This window comes from Melospiza melodia, chromosome 4 (assembly GCF_035770615.1).
Source record: "Melospiza melodia melodia isolate bMelMel2 chromosome 4, bMelMel2.pri, whole genome shotgun sequence".
In the NCBI taxonomy this organism is placed as follows: Eukaryota; Metazoa; Chordata; class Aves; order Passeriformes; family Passerellidae; genus Melospiza; species Melospiza melodia.
In genome coordinates this window covers 14,473,232-14,490,113 of record NC_086197.1, presented here as the reverse complement: position 1 = coordinate 14,490,113, position 16,882 = coordinate 14,473,232, and the positions used below count along the sequence as shown (strand labels likewise).

General features: G+C 39.3%; 1 protein-coding gene across 1 annotated transcript in view; it reads left to right on the top strand.

The window, feature by feature from the left end:
- LOC134417921 (potassium voltage-gated channel subfamily KQT member 1-like) overlaps positions 1 to 16,882 on the top strand; it is a 68,698-nt gene that overhangs the window by 28,641 nt on the left and 23,175 nt on the right. The window contains exons 5-11 of the mRNA XM_063155791.1: positions 1,468 to 1,546; positions 3,382 to 3,478; positions 6,719 to 6,859; positions 12,868 to 12,978; positions 13,266 to 13,361; positions 14,129 to 14,257; positions 15,438 to 15,600. Coding sequence (XP_063011861.1) covers positions 1,468 to 1,546; positions 3,382 to 3,478; positions 6,719 to 6,859; positions 12,868 to 12,978; positions 13,266 to 13,361; positions 14,129 to 14,257; positions 15,438 to 15,600 — 816 coding nt within the window. The remainder of the gene's footprint in view (positions 1 to 1,467; positions 1,547 to 3,381; positions 3,479 to 6,718; positions 6,860 to 12,867; positions 12,979 to 13,265; positions 13,362 to 14,128; positions 14,258 to 15,437; positions 15,601 to 16,882) is intronic.

The window sequence follows — 16,882 nt, the reverse complement described above, 5'->3', positions numbered from 1 at the left end:
CTGTAGCCTCATCCCTCCCTTTATTAATTTTCATTTTCATTTTTACTTTCATTCGTGCACAATTAGTGTAGTACAGTATTTAAACTGACTGTGTGCTTTCCCTTGAAGAGGAATCCAGGTTTCACAGCAAAAATCAGACTGGCACTGGAAATTAATTCAACTCAAAGAGTGAAGGATGCTGCTGGTTATAGAACTTCTGCCGTACTTGTTGCAGCAACGACATGGCTGTAAATGAGGCAGGAGAATGTTTAAAAGGAGAGGGAAAAACAAGTTAACCTTGCTGTAGGAAACTGTTGTTGCTGCTCAGGTTGGATCCCATCCTGCCTCTTGCCCAGCCATCCCATGGAAAGTTGGTTAAAATCAGTTTTCACAAGTGGGCTTCATTTTCTGGATGTCCAAAGGCAGACTTTGAATTTGGGTTGCAGAGATTCTGAGCCCTCACAGCTGCAAGTGAAGTCAGCAGGGCTGGAGTTTTGAAGTGCTGTATGATGTTAAGTGCTCTGAAGAATAAAATGCTGCCTGTTTCAAACTGGCAAAGTAAAGTTTACCAATGTTTTCCCTCATTCTGCCTCCATTTGCTACCCATTTATAATAATATTCTTTAGTTTTTAGTTAGAAATTAAAAGGGAAGCATTTAGGTGCTCTAAGGAGGTTCACCACAGAAATGCCTGTAAGGAAATTTAAAAAAAAAATCTTCTCAGAATAATGTTACAGCAAGGTTCAATAATTAAAAGAAATGGACATGCTCACTGAACTGGGATGAGGAAAAATAAGGGATGTCGTCTCAATTGTAAACTCAATCTATCATTTGCATTGTATAAAGTGTAAACTGCGAAGTTGTGGAAACAAAACAAAACAAAAAAAGAACTCTGGAAACAATTATTTTTTCATACAAATAAAGACAGTATCACAAAGTAAACTAACAATTCTGATTTGTTTTAGCCAGCCTTTCTTCTGACAGTTCCATTAGGTTAGAAAGCTTGGCTTCACAGCTTTGATACAGCTTTCAAACTAAGTGTATATGTATGCATAATACTTCATGGATTTCATTATTGTGTGGTGAAAACCCTTGCATTTCCTCTTGGATCAGAAGCCTTGAGCCAAAATATGGGTCCATTTCTAGGGTGCACAAATGCCTTTGCATTTTTTGAGGCAAGCAGCCTAATCCATCAGGTTCTTTGAAAGGTCTGTTACTGAATTAATCCTGGAATAAACTGTAGCCACGGGGGTTTTGATGTGAAACTATTACACAGACTTAACATGCCCACCAAATTTCAGCTAACCATTTCTTTTTTGAGGTGCTTTCCTTTGTCTGTATTTGTTGTGTTTTTTCAGTACTGAGATAAAAAACAAAAACAAAACAAAACAAAAAAAAAACAGAACCCCCCCCCCAAAAAAAAACCCCAAAAAACCCAAATTAATGCATTCTTTCTTCTTTTGTTTATTTGTTTGTTTGTTTTTTAACAGATCTGATTGTGGTAGTAGCCTCAATTATTGTTCTGAGCATAGGATCTAATGGGCAGGTGTTTGCCACCTCTGCAATAAGGTAGGTTCTGCTGTCACTGCAGCTCTTCCCTACCACACAGGTGTGTATCTGATTGACTAATTCCCAGTTTAACTGTGTATCTGATGGCCTAATTCCCAATTTAACTGCATGTCTGATATTCCTAACACAGGGAAAGTTACTCCATTGAAGCACTGGGGGACAAGTTGTGCTTGGTGACTGGTTGGGAAATCAGTGCAGGAACAAGGCAAATGAAAAATGGTGGGAATGCTGAAGCCAAGTGGAAAAAATGAAACATTGTGTCCTATTTAAAACATCAAACAACTGTCTCTCTGAGACAAGGGAGAATTACAGAGCATGGGTTTATTTAAGAAGTAATCCAGACAGTGCTTAACTCGGTGCTTTTTGAGTATGAGTAATTACTTTGTTTAAAGAGTAATTATGCTTTGGTGGATTTGTTTGGCACGAGTAACTCACACTGTACACGAAGCAGAAACATCTGATGCACACAGTGTTTGTTCAGCTTGCATCCAAGTACTGCAGGCTTGTTTTGGGAGGTGAATGAAGTGAGTAAACAGAAGAATGATAAGCAGTAAGGTGCATTTCCTACTCCTAACCTAACTTCTAAGATGAGCTGCATGTTTTGTCACATGCCTCTGCTTCCCAGTGCAGTGGAACCACTGGGAAGTGGGAATGTCCAGTAGTGTCTAAACTGTCCAGCTGTGTAGGCAAACACCGGGGAGAACTACATGTACAGAGTATTTTTAAGGTAATTCTCACTGTAGAACATTCATCCTTATCTGATGGTAAAGACTCCACTCAGGCAGCAGGAATATCAGCTTCTATAGGAAAAGAGGAAGGTGCATGTGGAAATTCCAAGGGTTGGGGTTTGTTAATTCAACTCAAAGCATAGGAAAGAGTTCAGTGCAAAGGCCCTGTGTGTTTATATGGGAGCCCAGTGGGTTTTGGGCTCAGTGAAGCCTTTCCCCGGTGCTGAGTCCAGAGTCACTGTCCTACACCTCAGAATGCTCTCCGAATACTAACCCACATCCCTGCAGTGTTCTCATTGCTCCACAGAAAAGCCAGCAGGGTCAGGCAAGTCTGAATTAAAAATCAAAGCCTATCTCCACAAAAAAATCTTCTTGAAGATTGCTAAAAAGTGCCAAAAATACTTCTAGTGAAAATTTTTCAGGTAGATTAATTAGTGTTCATCCTTTCCTGTTTTTCACTGGTTTGTTTCAGGGAGAAGACAGTAAGATGACTGTAGGCAAACAAAATTCATTGTCAAAAGAGTAACTAAATGAAATATTTCCATGGAATAAAACTATGCTGAAGAACCATATTGATAATTACTTTTATTTAGTTGAAAATATTTCGAGCTTATGATTGATTTAGTTATTCTCCTAAAACACATAGGACTCTATCTATTTCCAGTGATATCAGATATATTTCAGTAACTCACACAACAAGGATTTCAGTAGTGCCACGTTCGATTCATATTCTGCTTTTGGCAAATAGAGAAAAAGGGTTGCTCACATTTGTGTTAGGAAAACTTGAAGTTTCCCTTGGAAAAGAGGCATTTAAAATTTCGAATAATAGAAATTATACAGGTTTCCCCTGATTTGGTTTGTTTTCCCATTAAATAATTGTTTTCATAGTCAATATTTCTGAATAAATTGACTGTAATTAAATGTGATCTAAACACAGAGGTGCCTCAAGCCTGCAATGCCACCCCAGGCAGGGACAATGCTATCACAGTTCTTGAACACAGCAGTGGGTGAGTGGACATGATCAGTTGTGGGTGGATAAGGCAGTATTGTCCTCAAGCATTTTTATGTGCTTATTGCATTTATTTTTAAGCTTCACTTCCCTTACAGAGGGATTCGCTTTCTCCAGATCCTTCGGATGCTCCACGTTGACCGCCAGGGAGGCACCTGGAGACTCCTCGGGTCTGTGGTCTTCATCCATCGACAGGTACCCAGCTTTTAAACATCCCCTAAAACTCATTGACTTCAGTGAATTCTCTCTGTGGGCTTCAAATAATGGTCTGGTGTCTTGGTTTGAAAAGACAGGTGTCTGCTAAGGAAGGCAGGAGCCTCTCTTGAAATCGAAAATGTAAACCCTGTCCCTTTGGAATTATTGTAATTTTGAAATTAAGGGGCTCTCAGGCAAAGGTACAGGAATAGGAATAACAGTTCTTTACTAGGAAAAATAAAATACAAATGCAATAGTACAAACAACAAAAAAAAAAACCCCACTGACAGAGTCAGAATACAACCTGACACCCAGTTGGTCAGGGTGGTGGCAGCAGTCCCATTAGATGGTGGCTGCAGTCCTTCTGCAGTGACAGGGGTGGTTCTGTTGGAGCAGGGATCCTGGACAAGGGTGGAGTTTTCCTCTGAAGGTCCTGTGGTGGTGTAGATGGCTCTGGTCTTCCTCTGGGAATCCAGTGGAGAAGAAACCTCTTCCTCTTGGAATCCAGTGGGAAAAAGGCTCCTGTCATGCTCCAATGTCAGATTATATCCAGGTAGGAATGCTTGGCTACTCCCCCTGGGCGGAGCATCTCACAATGGGATGATGTAATTTTATCAGTCATGCAGTGAGACTCAATGGCTCATTAACAGAAGATATCCCTTGGAGGGAGGATTGGTTTCTGAAAGAGATAAAGAAAACTGCCCAATTAACAGAAGATAACTTCCCCACCTCTAACAGATGGCAAATAGAATACACACATATTTTACAACCCAAGACCGCTGGTTTAAATTATGTGTTACATAGCAAGAGAAAAAAATACTTTAAAAATCCATCATGTGTTTTTTCTTCCTTTTAAAATGGGAAGGTATTTTTGCTATTTAGGGCAGTGGCTAACAGGGTATAAACAAAAATGTTTGTGTTTATTAATTAACTGTTGTAGTCTTTGATGTTATCCCTCAATGTAATTTCTTAAACACAGTTTTGTGGGCTGCCTTTCATACTGCAAGTACTCTCCACTATCCCTGCAAAAGATGTATTCCTAGCTTGGTTTTCCTGGGGAAAACCAAACACTAATGGGAAAGCCTTGCTAGAAGAAGTCAGTTATTCAAATATTTCTGTTGTGTTCATCTTGAATACAAAGTTTTCTAATTTATTCTGTAAATTAAAAAAATGAACTATGTTATGATGCTGTGTAAGAAAAGTTACTTTTTCAAGGGTGTGGTGACAGAGGCAAACCTGGCTATAAATAGGTGCATGTCTGCTAAAGCTTTGAAACAATTTTTCTGTATGAAAACTCATTAAGCAGGAAGAGTTTAAAAGTTTTTCTGCAAATTTAAAAATATTTTTAATTGAAGGCTTCTTTTTGAGTGTCCATGGAATCTCTTGATGATTAGCTTTATTAATATAATGGAAAATTATATCATTAGCCTTGAAGTCTTGCATCTCTGTGGAGGGCTAATACTCTGCTATTAATCTCCACATCCCACTTGTAAGTGTGGCTAACTTATTCTTATGAATGTAGATTTGTTCTCCACATACTGACAAACACAAATTTCCATGCAGACCTTTTTACATTTTCTATTTAGAAAACTGTTTTTCTGGGACAGAGAATGCACTGCACTTAATCCAAGCCAATAATTTAATGCTAAAAGTAAGTTTCCTTCCTTTTATTTTTTTCCTCCAGTACAGTAGGAACTTTAATGTCACGATGGCTGTGCAGAAGTGATGCACACCAAAGCGCTGTGGAATAAAGCCTCCTTTTATACTGTACAACAGGATGACTTTTAATGCTCCAAGTCTGTGTGGTCTCCATTTATTATGCTTGCATTGCCTGGGTATCTTGCTAGGGCAGAGCTGATATCCAAATAACTTGATATCCAAAAAAATGTTTGGGAACATTTCTTTCCTGTGGGTGTTCAGAGTTTTAGTCAAGAATCAGGAAATACTCTCTCCAAAACACAACACTTAAATCTTATGTGTCACAAGCATAAGAAAGTTCAATGGTTTAAAAGGGAAAAAAAAAATTCTTGGAAAATAAATTTATGAGTAAACGCACCTGAAGTTCTGCTTATCCAAAGAAGTGATTATGGTGATAAAAAAAACTCCACAGATCTGTAGTACTTATCCAAGCAGATCACCCACTAACACATTAAGAAAAAAAAATACCAAGCACACATTTCTGTATTGACATTGGACAAGTGTAGCTGAAACCCTAACACGGTACCAAACGGAAGGAAAAATGGAACCTTTATTCCTGTCCAGCCTCTGAAAGAAATTTTTGTTTAAAAATTAAAAAAAACCAAAACCAAAACAAAAACACCTCAGCTGCTTTTTCTTCACAGGCAGAATACAAAGTCCTCATCTATTTTTGGTGTTTTTTGCATTTGATAGTCTTTCAGAAAATATGGGCCCCTAAACCCTTAAGCAATGTGAGAAAATGAATTCACATCTTGGTGCCCTGTGAAAATAGCAAACACTTGTACCTCCCTGGGCCCTGAAGAGCTTAGTGAAGTTGTCACCAACGATTTCCATGTGTTTTGGAATTTTACATATAGCTCAATTAGCTCACTCAGGCCTGGTTTGGCTAGGATGCTCTTCTATTTTCAGCAGGTTGAGCTTATATACCAGCATTTCTTGCCAAAGGCAACAAAACATGAGTCAATATCACATGTGGTGGTGGAAAGCCATGAAGAAATGGCTGAGGCTTGCTGAAAAGCCAAGTTAGCCACTCAAGCTCCAGCTTGTGAGCCTCTAGGTTGGTTTTGCTCCTTCCTCACCTTGCTTTGTGAGGTCTTCCACTGCTCTCAGGACAGGAGGGATTCTCATATTTTTTCCAAGTGTTGAACTTTGTATTGTGTGGTCCTTATTTTAAATGAAAATGGAGATATAGCTGAGTTTAAAAAATGTGCTGACTCAACTCTCTCAGTATTCAAATCTACCTTTGAGCATTTCTTGTTCTTACTGCTTCCTGTGTGTGTGAATCTGAAAGTCTCTGCTGCAAAGAGTTATTTGTTTTAGGCAGCACTCTTTATTCTTAAACTCTTAGCTAATAAAACCCAAATCCAAGTCAATGTTTTAGCTGTTTTACTGGAGGCAAATGTCAAACCTGAAGTATAACATATTAATTTTTCTACTGTGATGCAAAAGCCCCACAGATATTTGCAACATTTTACAATGATGTATATACATATGTATATAGGATGAAAACCTCATACACTTGTTTGTTTTCTCTCTCAATAGGAACTTATAACCACTCTGTACATTGGATTCTTGGGATTAATTTTTTCATCCTACTTTGTTTATCTTGCTGAGAAGGATGCAGTTAATGAGGATGGAAAGACAGGTTTCTCCAGCTATGCTGATGCCCTTTGGTGGGGTGTGGTAAGTCCTCACCAATAAAATGTGTGTGCAAACAGGGCCCGAGGTTTTCTGTTCAAATTGTGATCTTTTCAGGAAAACCTGGCATTTCTTTCTTTGCAGAATGTATTTCTGTAGGGAAGCTTGACAACCTCCTCAGAGGGATACAAGCAAGAATACAAGAAATACAATTAAAGTATTGGGGTATTCAATTTTATTGTGAAAGCAGGTCAGCAAGTTCTTAGCAAAGGACACTGAATGCTTACAGATCTGAAAAGTAAAAATCATTTCAAAAAGTAAATACATCTCAAAAAAAGTAAACAATCTCCTTCAAAACCTGTATCACTTCCTTTAAGCTCTACTTAGTTATCTCAAAAGGTGCATAACTTATAAACCTATTCTATATGTGAAAGTAGGGTTAATGGCGCTATTTTTTTTTCTTTATCTTTTTGCGTAAAACACACTCTCTCAGTAATAATTCAGACTTTGATGCAGGTTATAGGTTCCTGTTTTTTGGTTTTTATCTTTAACTTATATGAGGGGATAGAATGTAAGAGAACAGAGATGTGCAGAAAAAGGCAATCTCACCCCTGAGGACTTGCAGCTGTGCTAATCACCAAAGATTAGGAGCACCTGCCCTTAATGGGCCACAGGTGTGTGCAATAATGATGAGTGCTATATAAGGGCGGGTTAGGTGGTAGAGAAGAGAGTTGGAGTTTGTTGACTGTGCTGTGAGGGGGCCCCTATGAGAAATCACCAAGGAGGTATGTAAGCTTTGCAGTAAGATAGTAATGAACTTAGATGCTGCATAAGTCTCTACTTAATGAGGTACACAGAATTATAGACTGTATTACGTGTAGCCTGAGTCACCACTCTGTAAGTGGTTCACTATAAAAACATTTTCAACATTAATTTCCTCTCACTAGGTTATGAGATATTTATTTAATCTGCAGAGTATCACCTATGACTATGCTAAACTGTACAAACCCAGAAGAGTCAAGTGAAAAAGAAAAATCCACTCAATGCCAGATGGACCTGATAATCTAAGGTGCTGGGAATCAATGAAAGCATGAAGCAAGCCATAGAGCTTTCACTTGTCAAAGTCCTCAGAGGGCATGGGATAAAATTTTAAGAATATGAAACCTCATGGTTATAGCTGTTAAGCAACCTGTAGCTAGTGGAGGAAAAGTATGTGTATCTCAGAGGTAGAGATGGTGCTGCATTTTAAAAGAAAAACAATAAGGGTATAATTGGAAGATACCCCATGCCAGCTTTACAAGAACAAACCAGTGCTCTTAGTCTCATTTATTCTTCCATTATTTTTGCAGTTCACCTCAAACACCAGTGAATCACTTTTAGCATCCGGTTCTATCCATGTTTGTTTGTGCACAAGTTATTTCTGCATGTGATAGAAATTCCGTGTGGACCCAGTGTACTCTTCCTACCTTTCCTTGTTTCTTTTTTTTAGTGGTTTATTTTTTTTTTTAATTCTAGTTTTCCAGAGTTGCTTCATTAGTTGCATTGAATATTTAGGTATGCATTAGAAATACTTCTAATCGCTATATACTATTACATGGATATGAGTGAAGAGTAAAAAAATTAAGGTTAAAAAAGTCAGAGTGTGTTTCTACAGCAGTGTTTTGGACTTTGGGAATTTAAAAGGAGTTGTGAAGACCATCAGAGAAGTTTAAAATGCACAGTATCTTGTTTACATAGATGACTTGGGATCTGTGTTCCAAAGTGTGTGGATGGGAGATGCAAAGTGTTCAGTGGGTTTTGTTATTTTCCAAAACTTGACTTGCTTTGTGTAGCAGCAAGATAAAAATCAGCTCCTCTTTCTCTGGCCATGGGGGGAACACTGTTTAAATTGTTGTTCAAGCTTTTCAGGCATCCAGGCCTCCTCAGCATTTGGTGAGTCACGGTGCAGGTGCAGTTCACAGCTGGGAACAGGAACAAAGGACAAAGTGAATCAGTTTCTTTTTCTTTTCAAGTCTCCTGGAACACAGAAACACAGATGTGGAGTTACTAGGGAGTGAAATTTGGTTTTTGCTTCTGCCTTTCAAAACTGAACCATTGGAAAAAAGAAATCTTGGTATGAAGTATTTGAAAGTCTTATGTGTCTGATAAAACCACAGAGTGTATTATGGGGAATGTTTTGCTTTGAGGAGAAAGTGCAAGCTTGCTGAACATGATACAAATGACCTGAGAGGTTTAAATACAGGGAAAAGAGAAAATAAGGAATGAATGAGAGTTGGAATTAATTGCTAACTACATTCACCTGCTTCAGTTAAAGGCAAGAGTTTTTCCTCCTAGATTTGGCAGGCAAACAGGTCTGCAAAGACATATCAGAGGCTTGTGTTTCACATGGAGCCATTCTCAGCAGTTGTAGCATGTAGGGCACATGTAAAAGCACTTCCAATAGCACGGTCAGCCTGCCAGGATTGCAACCTGAGTCACAGCATTTGCCCTGTCCCTTTTGGGTATTTTTGCATTAAAAGAAGAGCACATAGGTGGCTTCTCTTCTGCTGGCCCTCCCTGCTTGCCTCTTGCTGCTGGTAATGCTTATTTGCCTTGCTGCAAGCTCAGCTATTCTGTACCACTGGACTGGAGTTAAATACCTGCTCCAGGAATTGGTGTTAACTGGCACAGGTACTTGGGATCAACTGTTCAGAATTTCCAGCAGTAAATTTCTGTGCCAGAGGTAGTAGTTGGAATTCCTTTATATTTAGTGTGGTTTTTTTGAGGTGTGCCATTCTGACTCCTCACACCTGAGGACACCTGCCTGTCTTTAAACATCTGAGCATCCCTGTTGACTTCTACTAAATCAGAGTTCTTCCCTTTTTGAGGTATACATGTGTGTGTTGAGAGCCTGTGTGCACAGCTGGAATGTGCCACCATCAATCCCTGTCACAAGAGGTGTCATTTTCCAGAGCCCAACATTCTCTGCTCAGAAATACTGATAACTTTGGGCTGTGCAAGTAGAAAAAAAAATCTGCTGTGATTAAGAAAGCCAGAGAATTACATTATTTATCATCCTTTCCATGTGTTCAGTGTGCTAATTAAATGTGCACCAACAAGGAACCCTCTTAAGGTAGCCGGGGAAAAAGTTCCTGAGACATGGTCAGGCACCTGCAGGAGTCTGCCAGCCAAGTGCCTGCTGTGGAGGTGGAAAATTCATCTTTTCTGTGGTTACAGCTTTCATGCTCTCTTCCATAGTAATATTAAGGCAGCTCAGCATTGCTGCAATTTGGTTGTAAGTCCTGGCTGCTGGGGATTTTAGTGAAAAAACCAACCAAAGCCTCCCCAGAAAAACCAAACCACCCTCAAAAAACCAAGAAGCCTTTCATAAGAGAGAAGAGGGGAAAAGAAAGGAAAAACTACTGACTTTGAAGGGTCACCTGGGTACACTGAGGAGCTGAAGTGCTGTTAAAGAAACAGCTTTAACTTCCTCCATATGCTGCATTTCAAAGTTGAATTTTGGGGGGTCTTATTTAATTTTGGGGACTGGCAAACTCATTGTCCTGATGGTAGCACACAGCACCTGAGTCACTTGACCAGCCCCATTAAATCTGGGCAAACACCTGGAAAGGCGTTGTCCAGAAACTGCTCCTGCTGGGAGCAGTTTGCAGCTCAAAAAACCAATATTCATTCAAGAATATAGCTACTACAAAGTGGTCTTCATCAAGTGGAAAATTCATGGTGAATAAACACAAATATAGCTATTTTTTGGAACTTGGAAAAACTAAGTTTGGTAGTAGTTGCTAATTTTTTCCCTGCAAATCTTTCTTCCAGCTTTGCGAGTAGGAAACATATTCTTCCCATGCCTTTATTGCTTGATAGTTTCTTCTGAGAAGACTATTTTTGCATAACATCTAAGCATTTGTCAGCAAATTTTTCCATAAAAGGCAGCCTCTTTATAGTCAGTGTAAATTTACATATTCTTTTAAGTCTGTTTTGGCTGTGTTTCTGCTACCATTCAAGGCAAAGTGAAGGGAGGGGGACTAGGTTAGGGGCTGGTACATCCAAATAAAAGTACATTTTTTCTATTTACAGCTCTCCCCAGTGGTTAGTATTGATGACAGAGCTCTTCTGTTCCTCACCAGAAGCTTTTCACTTCTCAGGGATCCAAGCCATGTTTCTCACACCATTTTATGGCAGCATCAGAGCTCTGAGGATGCTGAAAAGCCAACACCCCCATGGGCCAGGGTCTCTGTTTTAGACCATGGCGTGTGTGTCTTGTCCTGCTGAGGCCCCTGTCAGGTGGGGTTTCCTGTGGATTCCTGCTTTGGGATCAGCTGATTATCCCCTTCCATTGGGCAGCAGGGGCTCCTTGTTACATCAAAAACCTTCCTGATGGACCAGCCTCCACCTGGACCCTCTTTTCCTTCCTGACCTCTGGCTCATGATGAATTCTCTTTAATCCTGTTTGGGGCTATTCCTATTCTTCAGAAATAGCTCCAAACATCTGTCCCACTCAGGTCCTCCTGCCTCTGGGGCTTTTCAGGGCTGGCCTGCCACCTCTGCAGCAAGTCTGTGTAGAGCCAAGTCCCTACAGACTTGAGGGCATTAATTGACCTGATGACCCTGACCAGCATAACCCCACTGGAGGTGCTCCATGTACAATATTTCAGCAATATTTCAGCACAAGAGAGATTGTCTGTAGCTCAACTGCAGCTGTCTCTGGGTTTGAGCTCCCTCATTCCTCATTTCCACCCACAGGATGATGCCCTGCTCCTGTCACTTCGCTGCAGGTTTGTGTGCTGGCCGCTTGATCCTAATCCTGACCTGTGGCTTGTCAGACCTGTCTTGTTGTGCTGCTGCATTAAAACCCAGACTGTGGGGTGGATCTGCCTGCACTTTCTGCTTCTGTTTTTCTTGAAAGGTCCTGGGTCCTGACTGGAGAGGTGCTGCCCTGCTGGCCCTTTTTTCTCCCTTGATGGTGGGCTCCTTCTCCCTAGCCCTGATAAGCAATATCAGATCCAAGTTTAAGCACCTTGTGGCTTAAAAACATTTTTGAGTGGCCAGGTATTGTTGCAAAGTGGGCCCAGCCAGGGAATAATGTTCTGACTCCATGATTTCAGAAGGCTGAGCAAATGCTTTATTAAGCTGTATTTTATATAATATCTATGTATATAATTATATATAATGTATGTATATAATTATATAGGTATATATAATATATATGTACATATTTATATACATAATAGCTACACATAATATATACATATCATTGTATATTATATATAACTATATATAATTATGTACATATTTATAATATATATAATTTATGTAATATTATATATTACATAGAATAAAGACATATATAATATATGCTTATAATTATATACATTATATATAATTACATATATAATATATATTATATGCTTTATTAAGCTATATTATAGTACACTAATACTAGGCTATACTAAAGAAAAACCTGTGACTGTCTCCAGACAGTCATGACACAGCTTTGACCTAATTGGTCAATCAATCCAAACAACCATCACAGGTGTCCAATTAACAAATCACTCTTGGTACATAATCTCCATAACACATTCCACATGTGCCAAACAACAGGAGCAGCAAATAGAGAGAAGAACTCTTTTCTCTTCTTCTCTGAGCTTTCTCACTGCCCTCTCCTGGAAAAATTCTGGGAGAGAGAATTGTGTGTCTCTCTGTTCAGAGAATGTGAATATTACAGCCAGGTCTTGTGTCTTCTGGGGGAGAAAGAAAGAAAGCTGAGCACAGGCCTGAGCTGTGTTCAGGTCTAGCTCTACTGGCAGGCTGACTTTGGGAGATAATGCATCCTGGAATGGTTGTTCTTCCTCCTCTTGCTGTGAGGATTCAGTTGGGATGGGTTTGTTCTGTCCTTTTTCACTCCTGTCAGCACAGATTTCCTCATTCCCAAATCCACACCCTTGTTTCACCCCTGTCTCCTGGTACTTCACTAATTACTTTGCCCTTCCATTCTTTTTTTCTTGTGCTTTGTGCAGAAAAAACATCACTAAAACAGATGTTTCTTCCTGGTGTAGGTAACAGTCACAACAATTGGCTATGGAGACAAAGTTCCCCAGACGTGGATTGGGAAGACCATAGCTTCCTGCTTCTCAGTGTTTGCCATCTCCTTCTTTGCCCTGCCAGCTGTAAGTGGAACTTGAATCTCTTCGTTACAGGTGTGTGCACCTCTGGCTCCTGTAAGCTGTGGATCACAGCAATAAACATGTGCTGTTTATTCAAGCTACCCAATTCTGCTGTTGATCTGCTCAATTTTAGATTTGTTGGAATAAGTAGAACTCGACAGTGTAGACATTTGAAAAATCATTTTTATAAAGTCTTTTATTAAATGTCTGCTTATTCCAGGTGCAAAATACTTTATTTAGGTATGTGAAGCTATGTACATGTCTGAGTAGTAATTTTGTTACTTTGCTAGGGTATTCTGGGGTCTGGTTTTGCCCTGAAAGTACAGCAGAAGCAACGTCAGAAGCATTTCAATAGACAAATCCCAGCTGCAGCTTCCCTAATTCAGGTAAGGCCACAACAGTAAAATACTAAAATAGTTTATTGGAGAGAGAGTATGGCCTGGAAGTTCAAGTGCAAAGAATCATCATTTCTAAATTTATTATGGATCTATAACTTGTGTTTAGCCACTTTGCCATTTTGATCCATATCAGAAAGTAGAGAAAATGAGATAATTGCCTCTCCCTTTCTGGAAGCTGTGCTATAGCTGATATTCACAGGCATAGTGACACTAACTGGATGCAGTGAGTATATATAGTAAAATACTAAAAAAAAAAAAAAAAATCTTCACTATAATATTGAATTCGTAAGTTCCTTTTCATGTTCTTTTAGGACCTGTGCATCTGCCAAATCCTGATGTGATGAATGTACAAACACATTAAAAAAAAAAAGATTTTTAGAAAAATCTCCCAGCGTAACATTCCATATGATAATATAAAGAATTAAGTAGCAGAATGCACAAACATTTATTGTGGCACAGTGGCAGAAAAAAGAAAACACAGCATTCAGTGGGGGATTCACTTTTATGGGGGTTGAGTTTGATTTACTTAGGTTTTTTTTTGCTGTGGGTAGAGTTTGATCCCAGTTTGTGGGAGGAGCACACTGAATATCTCTGTGTGATGTGTGTCCTGGTGTAAATTGCACTCACCATGCTTGTACTTTATCAGGAGTGGTGTTTACCTGAGGGCTTTGTTGTCAGTTGGATTTTTCACAGAATTTGCCGTGCAGGATCCCAGTGGCTGCTCCTTCCCTGAGGCTCTTTGGGTTCCTTTTCAGACCCTGTGGCGCTGCTATGCAGCAGAGAAATCCTGCACCTCCACGGCCACCTGGAAGATCTATGTGACAGCTCCCGTGCAGAATCCCAAAAAGTCTCCAGCGCCATCTAGTCCCGGTCTGAGAAAACAGGTGACAGCGCTGGCTCTCTGCTTGCTTTTCATTTTAAATTATAACTAACTTGCCAAAAACTTCGTGAAGACCCTGAGCTGTTTGGGTACCTGAAATACATTTATTTTCCTCTGGCCACAGCCCAGTTAGTTTTGTTTTCCTTCAAACAGTTTAAAGCAAAGAATATCATTTTCTAACTGAATTTGCCTTGTTGGTCAGACAGGTACCCACTCTCCATTGTTTTATCCCCTTTGGAGTCTCCTACTTTCTCAAAGCACAAGGCAATGGTGCCACTTTCCCATTCTGCATTCATTTTTCAAGGTGGTTCATACCAGAAGGAGGAGCAAGTCATTTTAAAAATTTATCTTCAGGCTTAACATGAGGCTGAGAGTGGTTTTAGAAGTATTTTGATGCATGTCAGTGCATCCACTGTCCACACTAATACCTATTTCTACTATTTTCCCCCATCGAATTTTGAACGTGCATTTGTTTAACTGCTGCAGAGCTGAGCAGAAGAAGGAATTCCAAAAGTTTCAATGTAGACCATAACAAAGAATTGGCTTAACTTTAGATCAAGTAGCCTTGTCCCATATATGAATATCTTGACCCTGCAGCGCTTTCTGTTGATCCAAACCTTCATTTATCATTTTAAAGTACCAATTATAGTGTGTTTATTAGGCTGTCTTTAGGCTTCTAAAATCAGGAGAACTGTTTGGAGGCAGGAGGAAGCATTTCTCCTCCCCTGATGTGCCTAATTTAATTTTGCCTTTTTGGAAAAAGGTGAAGTTTTCTTTAGTTGAATATGCTGCACAGGGCCCAGTTCATAGTTCCAAGTCTAGGCTAATGTTGAATTTAAGCTTTAGAAAGATATTCCTGACAAGGTGATATGTGCTGAAGTCATTAGAATTTTCTATGCCTTGAGTTTTGGTCCCAGTTTGAGAAATTTTACTAATGGCCTGGTTTCTCAGAATGCTCTAGTTGCCTTCTGAGAATCAATTTCTTACCAATTTTAGTTCATAATTCAGAGTCAGACACTTTAAAACTATAAACAAAGGTTGCAGCCCTTTCACTGAATTTCAGTTTCATCCTTTAAATAAAAAGCATTTGACCTCAAGTGAATTCACTGCACAGTGAAGCTCACATGTGCACTTGTCTGTGTTTGACAGCATCTTCTGAGACCATTCCATTCCTCCTCTCACAGGCCAGAAGATACAGGAGAAAAGGGAGGCTGGGATGTGGGAATGGCTCTGCACCTGTAATAAACCCAGGAGAAAATTCCCTGTCTGTTCCCCAGATCACCTATGATCACATTGATGAGCAAGAGGACAAAAAGGATGTGTCCTTCTACATTGGTGAAACCAAAGGTAGCTTACTTATTCTCAGTTTATCCTTTTTCAAGAGACAAACTTACAAGGAGTTGATGTGATGAAGGGAAGAGTTCCATGAAAAAAACAATTCCAGGCTAATCAGTAAATCAAAATGCCTTCAACCAAGGATGTTTGCATAACAAAAATAGGGGGACAGGAATGAAAGGAAGTCTTTAATTTGTATGGTGTGAATAACAAAAGAGCTTTCTTTGTTCACCATCAATTAAGATGTTGGATTCATTGTTCATTCTTCATTTTTCGAGTTATTTCAGAGGTTTATGGAAAGCTTCCTCAGGTCTATCCCACCTTTTACCTTTACCTCCTCCTGAAAGAAAGAAAGATAAACCAGGAAAAATATTTCTACTTTTTTTTACAGCCCCCTCTTAAAAATTGTGCAAACAAATCATGATAAGAAAAAATAACTATTTTTATCCCCACATCAACTGGTTTTTTTTCTTATGCTTAATTTAAAATATTGTGTGTCTTTGGTTATATTTCAATATGGGAAATGAATTTCACTGCTGAGTTAACATACTTGCTTTGTCTGTAAAATCCTTTCTTTAAAGTTAAGTTTGTAATGGAAATATGAACGTTATAATGTGAAATATAAAATTGTGTTGTTTACTATAAAAGGAGGTTTTCTAGAAAGCTGGTTTTCCCCTTTTGAGTTGATTTTCTTTGTCTGATGGAGCTGGGACTCTGTTCTGGATCTGCTACATCTTGAACTCGTAACCTGAGTTCTGTTCCATACCCAGAGGCGTTTCCAGTGCTTTTAGGGTTCTGAGGGAGGGCATGAAGTGTATGACATTTATAACCAAAGTTTCTGCTTTAACTCCCCATCTCATAATAGAATATTGTGTTGATTCTCAGCCTGTTTATTGGGCTGGAGCAGCTTCCCTTGCTGACCAGATTTTGCTGAGTGCATTTTTGGTGTTGTGATGGATGGAAGCAGCGATGTGTTGAGCTGCTGGTAACAGTCCTGGAGGGCACTGAGATGTTGGAGACTCTGCTGGCTGTACTCAGGATTCTGCCAGTGTTGGTTCACTAAAGCTGTGTTCTCTCAATGGTCATAGTTAATCTGAGCAAAGATCTGTGTGATAGGAAAGAGAGTGATGAGATAAACCTGTATCTGTTTCTGTCTGACAGGAAAATGAAAGCATTTTCCCCATTTTTCTTAAAATGTTTTCTTCTAGTACTTTCATTCTAGCTGGTTGAATTTATTCTTATTCTGAGAGACAGCTATGCATATTATTCCCTTTCTAATTAAACTTTGTCTATT